At 43.5% G+C, this 11,841-nt stretch overlaps 1 protein-coding gene across 1 annotated transcript; it reads right to left on the minus strand.

Moving 5' to 3' along the window:
• Positions 1 to 2,938: 2,938 nt before the first annotated feature.
• On the minus strand, positions 2,939 to 3,955 carry TSHB (thyroid stimulating hormone subunit beta; the record flags this gene model as incomplete). The annotated part of the gene is made up of 2 exons (XM_079327401.1): positions 2,939 to 3,181; positions 3,794 to 3,955. The coding sequence occupies 2 exons, from the start codon at positions 3,953 to 3,955 to the stop codon at positions 2,939 to 2,941; spliced, it is 405 nt and encodes a 134-aa protein (XP_079183527.1).
• Positions 3,956 to 11,841: the final 7,886 nt, after the last annotated feature.

Here is an 11,841-nt window from a genome sequence, read left to right on the forward strand (position 1 = left end):
ACTGGGGACAGGGAGAGAACTGGGACCGGTACCGGGGACCAGAACAGAACCGGGACCGGGACCCGCCGGGATCCGAACCCGGGACCCCCGGAATTCCCCTCAGGGACCCGCGCGCTGGGGAGGCCCCGCCCGCTGTGGGCGGGGCAGCGAGCGATGCTAGCTTCCCATTGGCTGCTCGCGCTGCGGGAGGGGCGGTGCCACAACCCCAGAGTGGTTTGGGCGGGAAGGGAGCTCAAAGCTCATCCCACAGGCCCAGGGCGCTCCCGGCCCCGTCCAACCCGGCCTCGGGCGCTTCAGGGATCCAGGGGCCTCCCCGCCCTCACAAGGAAGAGTTTCTTCCTAATATCCAGTCTAAACTAACTGTGTGAAGCCATTCCCCCCTGTCCTGTCTTCCTTGTCATCTCGATATTCCTCTTCTCCAGGCTGAACATTCCCAGCTCTGCCAGCAGAGCTGCTCCATCCCTCTGTTCATCCTGGAGCCTCCTCCGGGCTGGCTCCACGTCCCTCCTGTGCTGGTCCCAGGGCCGAGGCAGCTCGGCAGGTGAGGTCTCACCTGAGCAGGGCAGAATCTCCCCTCACAAATGCTGCCCACGCCGCTTTACGGGGAGCGGCGGCGGCCGGGCGGGGTCGGGCCCCTCCGCCCCTCGCCACAGCGCCCCCTGTGGGCCGGGGGTGTCGCCGCGGCCCCCGCGGGTGCGGAGCTGCTCCTTCCCTCACGGGGAACCGGGAATAGCGCGGGCTCCTTCTCCTTCTTTCCCTTCTCCTTCTTTCCTTTCTCCTTTCTTTCCTTCTCCGCGCTCCACATGCCAACGCGTTCGGGTCTGCGCTTCTCCGAGCATCTGCCGCCGAGCGCCGGGAGCAGACGCGGCTCCAGCCCCGTTCTGTGCCCTCCCCACCCGCCCTGACACACGGACTAAAGGCGAAAATGTTCGGATTACCCGCAAATCCATCGCTCAGAACTAAGGAAACGGCCTTAGGAAAAAATGGAAGGTAACAAACACGTGTCTGTAAGGAATCATCACCCGAACGGGGATTTATCACTGGGCCTGGGGGGTCTTAAAGTTGAACATGAGAACTGATTAAAAGTCAGAGGGACACAGTCCTCGGAGGGCATGGAAACGTGTGGTTAAATAGATATGTTAGCAAACGTCTCCATTTGGGTTTTTCTGAAATGTAAAAGAAGGCACATTAGTTATTTTTCCCTCAATGATTTTGCACAGGCATTAACCATAAAAATAAACTTGGGTTTTGTTTGTACTGAAGACAAATCTGTCAGGCTATAAAGGACATTAAAATTACTTAGCAGTGCTGTTGATACTGTAAATGGGCCAAGTACCCTCTTTTTGTTTTGCAAAGTACAAGTGTTGCTTAACAGCAAACAGAATTCTATTCTCCTGTGCTAAATAACATTTTTAACAATCCAAACACCTTGAGAAAGCTCTGGCTGATCTTAAAGCTGAACACTTTGTTCCTTTGGCATTTACCAGATAGCAGAATGGCTGCTTTGTTCAATAAATACATATTTCCCAAATTTTTTCTACCATTTCTGTGCTCTTCACCAACTAGAGAGCTTGTTAAACAAGAGTTTAACAAATAGTCTTGTACAAAGTTAGCTTTAACTGGGTTGTTTAAACCGTAGGTGTAAGGGATCAGTTTTACAGAAGTAGGGCTGCTCCTGCAGATACTCTGGATTTTCTGTAAATTCCAAAGATGTTTTTGGAGGATTTAAATTTTCAAACCTTGCCTATGAAGGTATTTCTTTATCACAATTAATGCACATGATAATTGCAGTTCATACCATGTGTAGAATCTGTGAAATTTATTCAAATTATCATGGATTGGTTGAGGTTGGAAGGGACCTCTGGGGCTCATCTGGTCCAAACCCCTGCTCCAGGGGGTCACCAGTTTCCCTTGGGCTTTCTCACAAGTTCTGCTGCAGATGAAATAAAATGAAGGTGTTTGGAATAAGAATAAAATTTTAGGAACAGTCATGAAAACTGCAATCCTGAAAGCAAGATTTTTCCAAGAATTTTAAATTTCATATTTGTACCTTGTGTATTCTGGTTCCTTTATTTACTATTTCAAGCAATGCCTGAATGGAGTATCTGTAATTTCTCGAGAGCTACAATCTCACTGGAAAGGAAACAGTTGTTAGTTTACATTAATTACATGCATTACTTTTCTTTATTCCTGGTTCTACACTGTTCAGCACACAGGGTGGGCTCAGCTCTCCTTCTACTCCTGCAGGGATTGTTGACCTGTGGGGAAAAAAATGGGATTTTTAAATTTTGCTTTCTGTTTGATGGCACCACACTCCCCTTGTGGAGAGAACAGCCACATTTGAAGCTGCAGTGATTCCTCCAGAGACAGGTGTACTTCCAACTCTGTTTCTGCAGGGAAGGGGGGGTTATGCCATTCATGTAGAGACTTTAATGTAGAGAAGCATTCCAAATAAATACAGATCTGGGCAACAGCAGGGAGGACACTGAGATGGAAAAACACTGCTGCTAATTTGAAGGCTGTAAGTGTGTGTCAAAATCTATTTTAAAAGTTCAATACCAAAAGTCTGTCTCTTTTTAAACTCTGAAATACATCAAGTGAAATAAATCAATATCAAATTCTGACATATGTCAATATAATGAATCTCTGAGCATCTCTTCACGAAATATCTGGGATTTGTAAGCAAAGGCTGATACATCCACACAGTCACATCTCCCTCTTCCCCAAAGTAAATTCATATGGTTTCTCAATACAAACATGCAGCTTTGATGATTCTTTTCTGCCTGTCTCAGAACACCCAATTAATCAAGCCAACTAATACACATCTTCAGAACAAATCTTTGTGCACAGCAGTTTGCAAACCGAATATGAAACACAGTTTTATTTCAGTTCAGCTGTGAGCAGATCTCTACCTTTCACCCACATCCCACTGAAAGCTTTAGAGGTTACAGAGTTTCTGTGGCTTGGTGCAGTAGTTTGTCCTGAGCCTCTCCCGGACACAGTCACTGTAGTCAGTGTTGCACTTGCCGCATTTGCAGCTCACAGCCACGGGGTAGGAGTAGTAGGGGAGGGTGTGCTGGGGGCAGCCCGGGATCAGCGCTGTCCTGTACTGCATCTCTTTGTACGTGCACACGTTCTGGGACAGAGCGCTCTTGAGGAGCAGCTTCTTGCCATTGCTGTCCTGCAAGGAGAGGAGAAATGTCTTGTTTTACTGAAGCACGCGTGTGTCAGAAATACAGAAACGCTTTGTGAGTGTACTGCGTTCAGAGCTCTAATTGTGGCTCCCTCCCCACACAGACACACTCCCCTTGTTTTTGTTGTTTGACTAATCCACAAAGTGTTCCCTGTGCTTTGTGATCTCTCCTGGCTCCCTGCTGCCCAAGCTGGAACTCCAAATGCTTCGTTGAACTCTGAAGTTTTTGCAGTGGTGTGGCTGCTGCAGAGCTGTCCCCACAGCCAGCTGAGATTGAGCAGTGGGAGCAGAAGTTACCTAAGTTATTGACATTAATTAAGAGTGACTCAATACAATCTGCCCCTCACAAACTACCCACAGAGGCTCTGCAGTGGCAGCAGCAGTCAGGTCTCTGTTGTGCCACTGGTATTATCAACTCCATGGTTCCAAGAGGCTTGGCATTTTTCATCCACACCTTTGCAGAAAGCTAACTTGGTAAGAGTGCAGTTTTTCTGCCTGTGATAAACCCTATGACATTTAAATCATTTGCATTCTATTTTCTGGGAGAGCAGAGCCTTGGTTTGCAGCGGAGGCTGTTACAGAAACATTTGTAACTCGTACCCGAGTCATGCAGAATCCAGCACAGATGGTGGTGTTGATGGCCAGGCAATAGGCACATTCCCTTTTCTCCACATGGATTGTGTACTCAGAAGGAGCACAGAGTGATGCTGTTTGTCCAAAAATCAGCCCAAGGAGGAGAGATACCACAAAGAAGGGACTCATGCTGGATGGGGCAGAACAAAGAAACAGCAAACCACAGGTAAAATGGGATGTACCTTACAGCCCTGTCCTCAGCATTCAACAGGAACAGCCAGGACAGTCACAGACCTGCAGTAATCTTAATTTCTAGCTACAGCCTGACAATTTCTTTCCAATCTCAGTCCTTATTTCAATAACACTGACCATTAAATAGAGAACAAGGGCAAAGAGGCCATTAACAAAATAGAACAATTTACTTTCCCCCCACTTAAGCATAGTACATGGAACTTCTCCCTAGTGATAAAATCCTCACAAAGAACAAATAAAGCTGCAAGATTTGTAAGTGTCACAAGTAAGAGAGCATGAGCTCCAGAATTAAGCAGAGATATTAAAACAATCCCACTACTTTGAAACAGTTTTCTAAAGAAAGCATCTTATAAAATGTTAGAGACAAAAGGACAAGGCTGTGCATATCAGGCATAAAATGGGATTTTTCAATTTCAAGTGGCTTAGAGGCATGATGAGATGGGAACACAGCCAAGAATTAAATAATAGATTAAAGCAAATTACAATAAAGAACATCAGCAAAGAGTTCAACTCAATGAATCCTGCTTTATCTGTCTGTTGTGCTGACCTCATTTCTCAAACCTGCAGAGTGATCCTGAGAACAAAGCCTTGATTAGCTCCAAGACAATTCCAGGAACTACTCTAGAGCCTCTAAATGATAAACTTTAAATGACAGTGTCTACCAACACCTGGACGTCACCCTCTTGCCTCTCCCAGCTTCCAGTTTCCCATAGCAAAGCCATCCATTACAGAGGCTGGTTTACCCTGTAGCTGCAACAACACCAGTCTGGAAAGACCAACCTCTTGTCAGCAGAATTCTTCCCTATCACAGGAACCTGATTCTGCCTTGAGCTGGGAAAGGCAGTGACCCAGCACAAGCTCTGTGTGTGCTTTATATTCTCCAGGCTAATTCCAGGCTGATCTTACTGTTTATATAATTGTATCTGAATTGCTGCTTTCTTATCACAAAGTTCATCTATTGAAAATTCATACTGAACCACAAAGCAAATGTGACAGGAACAAACGTGTCCATAATATCCTAACCTGGAAACTGGAGCTGGAAATCTAATTATATTAACAGTCATTCTCCCCTCAGTCTTTTAAACTAGCCAGTGCTTTTAAAAAGTTGTTATTATTGATGAATTTAGTTGCTCCATGGGACAGCAAGACCATGGCAGGAAGGCTGGCATGGCTGTGGAGCCCTCCAGAATCCCAGATGATGAGTTTTCCACCTCTGTTTTGTTAAGGTTTGAGCAGGTCTGGTTCACTCTGCTTGCTCCTTACCAGGCACAGGGTGCCCAGGGGACCTGGGAATTGTTCCAGGGATAGTGAAGGTGTCCCTGCCCATGACAGGGGGTGGGATGGGATGAGCTTTAAGGCTCCTTCCAACCCAAACCATTCTGGGGGTTCTCTTAAGTCTGTGCAGTGCCCATGAAGCAACAAATCTGAAATGAAAGCCACTGCTCTGCAGCCTGCTCAGGCACAGCCTGCCTTATCTGCTCAGGCAAAACACACTCAGAATTTGGCTGGCCTGGAACCTACTCAGCAAATATTGAAGCAACAAGCATTTCACTCAATACTGATTGATAGGAAAAAACTTTCAAAAGCACTCCTTGCAGCACAGTAATAAACAAAATATTGCATTGATACCAATGAAATAATGTCCCCAGATGGGGAAAAGCACTCACATTTGGGGGAGCAAGAGGGAGAAGAGGCTGATAAAGCCCCTGTTCTGTGCCAGCCCCTCCCTGAGCTCCCTGCCTGCAGCTCTGGGAACACGTGCCCTTCCAGGCAATCACCTAACTCCCGTTTGGAATCTGATCTGATGGATGTCTTATGCAGGTCAACCACATTCCTGATTGACACAGCCATGAGAAACATGGAAAATGAGAGTTTGAGCTGGTAATTGTGGTCACTGTGAGCTGTTGGAGGAGTGACCCAGTTGGTCCCAATTGGTGTTCAGCTAATTCCTGAACAGTAATGTCACCTTTTCCTGTGGTTCCAACCTGCTGCACACAGGTTTGTGTCCTGGGCTAATTTTTCAAGTATTTTTTTGGATAATATAATAGAGGTTTTGTTCTATTAAGACTAGCTAAATGCTTTCTGGTTCCATAGAGTCTTTCATTCTGAGTTAATTTCTACCATATAATTTTTCAGGAATTAAATATAATTTAATTATATTTAAACCTCTTTCTGGCTTAGGGGCATGAGCAGAGTATTAATTGTACTCTGTGTAACATCTGTCCATCTCACTTAGCAACAGCAGTGTAACACTCACTTTGCTACTGCTCCAATATGTTATTCAGCTCTGTATTTTCTCATATATTTGGAATACAAACAGCCAGGGTCTCTCATTATACACTACACAACTCACACATAGATAATGTAAATGTGTATATATACACTGTACATACACACACACACTACATAAACGTGTATGGGCTTGGCTGTTTGAAGCTTTAACCACAGAAAAGAATGTTTGCTCTTGGGAAATACAGAGAGTTTTTCAAAGGACACAAAGAACCTGAAAGGAAAAGAACACAATTCATAAAATTAAATCCTGGAGAGGACAAAAGATGCTCAAAGTAAGAATTAAAAACCAGTATTCTTAAAGAAAAAATATCACATGTGGCTCTTGCATGCACAGCTGATTCTTTCCTCTAAAGACCCACAGAGGCAGTTGGAGCTGGATTTGTTCACCCTGGAGAGCACCACAGGTTTAAAGTGTCTCAACACCCCCTGTAAGAACACAGGTGTGAATGAGGATATGCACTCTTTGCTGCCTCAAAGTGCTAATGTCTCTGAGCTGAGAAAACTGGGCATAAGGGGAGGAAGGAGGTGGGGATTAGGGTAAAAAAATAAAAGGTTTTAGAATTTGCTTTAACAAGATTTAGGGAAATGTCTGCAAACATCAGCAGCAAATTGTAACAAGGCTTGACAGTCATAATGAAGATGAAAAAGAGTGCAACAATAAAAACTATAGCAACAAAAATAGAGGGAAATCAACAGTAACTGTTAGAGGTGACAAAATGCAGAAAACTTGTACAGGAAGCTGAAGAGTAGGAAATAAACTTTTGCCAGGCCAGAGGCCAATAATAAAGTCAGGAAACATTACAAGATGAAGACAAGCTGTTGATGCAGAGTAAGTGCAAAGGCTTCAGCAAGTACTTGTGATTTTGAAAACATAGTGAGTGAACACACACAGATTTGCAACAAAAATTATTAAATAAATCATATAAGGAATAAAGATTTTAAACTCAACATGATTAGCTAGCTAATGCTCATTTCAACAAGTCTGGAATACTAAGAAAATTTCAAAACATTACAAGTACTAATACTATGGCAATATTTAAGGAGAGAGTGTTGACCCAGGTAACTCCACCAGTCAGGTAAAATAACAGAAAATTGATATGGGATTTGAGCAATAAAGAATTAACGGATGAAAACAAAATTACTGATGTTACATAAAAGAGGTCATGCCACACAAACCCAGTTTCATTGTTTGCAGTGATTACAAATTTGGTAGTTAAGGCAATTGCACAGATGCAATGTCTCTGGTTCCATGTGGGCAGAGCCCCCCTGTCAGGGAGCTTTGGAGCTGTCAGACAGAGCTCAGTGTGGGGATGCTGAATGCTGGCAATTATCCACCTCTGGAGCAGCCAGTTTAACCTCAGTGGTGCCTTTATTCACTGCACTGTTTCCACCCAGCCTCTGAATACACTGCAGTGCACTGGAGAAATACCTGACCAGGTATTAAGGATGAAAATTCATTTATCTGGAAGGTCAATAAATTACTCTAAGTAGAGCTTAGGAGCAATGTGACTGCTGCTTATCAGCTCAGCCCTGTGCTGATATGGTCACAGAACCTCTTGGCTGCTGCCTTTCTCTTGCTGGCTCTGATGTGCTGCCCATCAAAAGGGTGCTAATCACATATCTTCAGTAATTTACAAATTACTGAATTTATCAAGCTGGTAAAAATCCTCTTGGATTGTCCTTATGGCTGTGACCATGGAGCTCATTCACTGCTGACCTCTGATGGGAGTGAGATCTCATGAGCTAAGACAAGACTGTGGCAGGACAACAGTGTCCAGTGTCACAATCTGTGAGTGCCTGAGGCTTCTTCCCCACAGTTCCCTAAAATCCACCATCCACAGTCTGATGCTTATGGATCTGTTTCTTTGGTTGCCCTCCTGCTGACCTGCAGAGACTCAGTGATAGAAATTTTTAATGTGCTTTTATAGCCCAGCTTTGCAACCCCGTTCTGGAACAGCCAGTTACATTGTTAATTATTTATCTTTAACCTTTCTGTTAACCAAACCAATCCATTCCCTGATTTTACTCTTTCATTAAGTGAATGATGGTGTGCTGATGTTCTACAGGAAGTGCTTCAAGTGATATCTATAAATAGAATTTAGTAATTATAAAAACCTTGGGTTGATTCTCCAGGAGTCTCTGCAATGGGCTACAGAAATTCAGTGCATACCAGAAACTCATATGTAACAGTAATTTAATAGGATTCTCTGTCACTGACCAATGCCTAAAATAAAAGGAGAAACAATGAGAAGTTATCAGACATTATTCCTAGTCACTCTGCCACTGGTAGTGGTACAACACAAAGAAAACTTTGTGATCTCATGAGCAGGTTACTTACAGAGCAGGGCCACTCTTATTTCCACTAAATATGCAACTGTAGATAGTAGAGTAAAAACATGTTAACACTTGCAAACAACCAATAATTGGAAGCTCTGCTGATGAAAAACAGACAAAACCAACCAGATTCTGAAAGATGAGTATGCTGGTAGAGGAATTATTTCCAACTCCATCCAGTTGCAGCCCTCCACTGATAAAAGGAAATAAGATCCTGATATGCTGCCATAGAAACAAGTGTTTTTGCCAGGTTTTTGCATTTAAACAGCTTGTGGCTGCTGAATTTTCAAAGCTAATCTACCCATTTCCAGTGTCTGTAACAGCCCAAAACACAGCTCTCATCTCTGAAATTTATAGATTCACAGTCTGCTCTTCTCTTTCTTTCCTAGGATTAGCTGCAGCATTTCCTATCAACCACAGATTAAAACAGCAAATCTCTTTGTTGCATATCATATGCCAGCCATCTCCATTTATGGTCTGAAAATTCTCTATAATCCTATGTGCTGTTTGGCTCAGAAGATAGAGCCCTTTGGATCTGGTTTCATTTCTTTGGAAAGTGCTAGATATTTCTGTTAGTCTGAGATGATACACAATCACTGTGCTGAGGGCAAAGCTAAACAAAAAAACAAGCAACAAACCACCATTAAAGAGAGGAAGGAAGGAAGGAGGGAAGGAAGGAGGGAAGGAAGGAGGGAAGGAAGGAAGGAAGGAAGGAAGGAAGGAAGGAAGGAAGGAAGGAAGGAAGGAAGGAAGGAAGGAAGGAAGGAAGGAAGGAAGGAAGGAAGGAAGGAAGGAAGGCGGGGAGGAAGGAAGGAAGGAAGGAAGGGAGGAGGGAAGGAAGGAAGGAAGGAAGGAAGGAAGGAAGGAAGAGGAAGGAAGGAAGGAAGGAAGGAAGGAAGGAAGGAAGGAAGGAAGGAAGGAAGGAAGGAAGGAAGGAAGGAAGGAAGGAAGGAAGGAAGGAAGGAAGGAAGGAAGGAATGGAAGGAAGGAAGGAAGGAAGGAAGGAAGGAAGGAAGGAAGGAAGGAAGGAAGGAAGGAAGGAAGGAAGGAAAAGGAAGTGAAGGAGAAGGAAGGAAGGAAGGAAGGAAGGCACATTGCATTCACTCCTGGGTGAGTCCTAGCAGTGAGATTACTGCAGATTTGTTCTTATTTTCTACACTGTTTTGCACACTCTGCTCTTGCAGCTTTATACAACACAAATTTGTAAACACCACTGGGAAATGACTTTTGGTAATGTGGGGAGGCAATTACATGTCCCTGGGAGTGCCTGTCCATGAGTTCCCTCTACAGGAGTTTTACATTCTGGCAATGGTTCCATTCTCCTTCAACTAAGATACGTGAGTTCTCTCAAGTTGTCAAAATCAGCTTGAGGGTGTAAAAACCTGTAATATTGCATCAAGTTTTGTCACTGTTCTGGAATGGCATTCAGGACAAAGCAGATCCCAAGAAGGTGCTGTGCATTTAACACCAAGGATAACAGAGCAAAGAGAGGAGCTTGGGCTGATTAAAACTTAGAGACTTCCCAGGCACTTTAAAAGAAAAACAAACAACCCCCCCCCCCCCCCGCCAAAAAAACACCCCAAAAACTAAAAACAAAACCCTCCTCACCCACCCCCCCCCAAAAAAAACCAAAAAACCCAACTAACTTGGAATCAACGTAATTTTTAAAGGTTTGTCTCTAAGCACGTTCCCTGAATCACAAATATCTCCTCTAAGTGATTCATTTGTAAACAGGAAATAGAGAATTATTTTTCCCCTTTGCCTTCTTATTTAGCCTTGAAATATCCACTGAATAATGCTTTAGGAACTGTTTGGGAACAACTTAAGAGGCCCTAAGAATTTAGATAAGCAGAGTTGATGTGTAGCTGACTTCTTCATCTGCTTCAGAGCAAAGTTTACTTGCTATGAAATCATAACTATGAAGTGATTCTGATCAACATATTTTTTAAAACACAGTCAACCTGTATTTAACATTTACATTAGACTACTTATGAATCTTAAAACTTGATCATATTAAAAAAAAATATTAGAGAATGTGCAAGGTAAAATTTATTTTAATTTTATGTGAATCAGTGATTTTGCCACAGTACAGGGACTGAATGGCAAATTAAAATCATCGCCTGGACATTTGTTAAACCCCTGCACAAACTTAAGAGTTAGTTTCCTATGGGTAAGTTTCTGAAGAAGGATAAAGTTATAAAATCCAGAAGGAAAAAAAAAAAGTTACAGCTAATGTGAAAATAGGTATTTTAATTAATAAATCAACTGCCTGCAATTTTCAAAATTACCAAAATTGTTAATGTCTCTGGAACCCATTTGCTTTGCACTTCCCAGTGGCTTTTCAAACCACTGGTGTTGTGTAGTTTGCTTTATAGGCTGTGGCAGAGTGGAAAGTTTTGGTGAGGAGAACTCATCAGCTGCTGCCTGTCTATGCACAGGTGCATGATAAAGGACTCAGGAAACAAAATTATATCTTTAAAGTCCAGAAGTTGATGTTTATTTTTTTCTTTACTCCCACATCTGACCATGTTTTAGTATGAAAATGCCATTTTAAAAGGGTTTTCAAGTAACAAAAAATAGGATAAATAATGTAACTGATCTCCTGTCAGAATATCGCATTTTAATCTAAACATATTCTGTTAGGAACCTCAACGTGAAACAATAATTTGTTTAATTCACATAACTCAGTGTGGTGACAGAACGTTTCACTGCAGATTTGGTCTGGTGCAAGCAGAACTTGCCAGTGCAAGCATCCAAGTGGGGCACTGCTCACTGCTGGATCACCCACATCAAACGTGGGTTTATCATGGGTCATGTGCAGATAAACACAAACCAGATGATCGAGAAGATACTTCCTTCAGTCTTCATAGACAATAGCAGAAGTCTTTGAAATTAAAGTCGAAATTGTTCCTCCAGCACCAATCTTGGCAGTCTGCAGAGAAATGAGTTCAGCAAATTTCACACACACACAAAAAACTGTGGAATGGGTTTGGTTGGATCTTGAAGCTCATCCAGTGCCACACGTTCCACTATCCCAGCCTGCTCCAAGGCCGCTTAAACCTTGGACACTTCCCGGGATCGGGCGGGATGTGCTGGGGTCAGACTCTGCCGGTGTGTCCCGGTGTCCCTGCCGGTGTGTCACGGTGTGTCCCGGTGTCCCTGCCGGTGTGTCACGGTGTGTCACGGTGTCTCTGCCG

Source organism: Erithacus rubecula, assembly GCF_903797595.1.
Source record: "Erithacus rubecula genome assembly, chromosome: 26".
NCBI lineage: Eukaryota > Metazoa > Chordata > Aves > Passeriformes > Muscicapidae > Erithacus > Erithacus rubecula.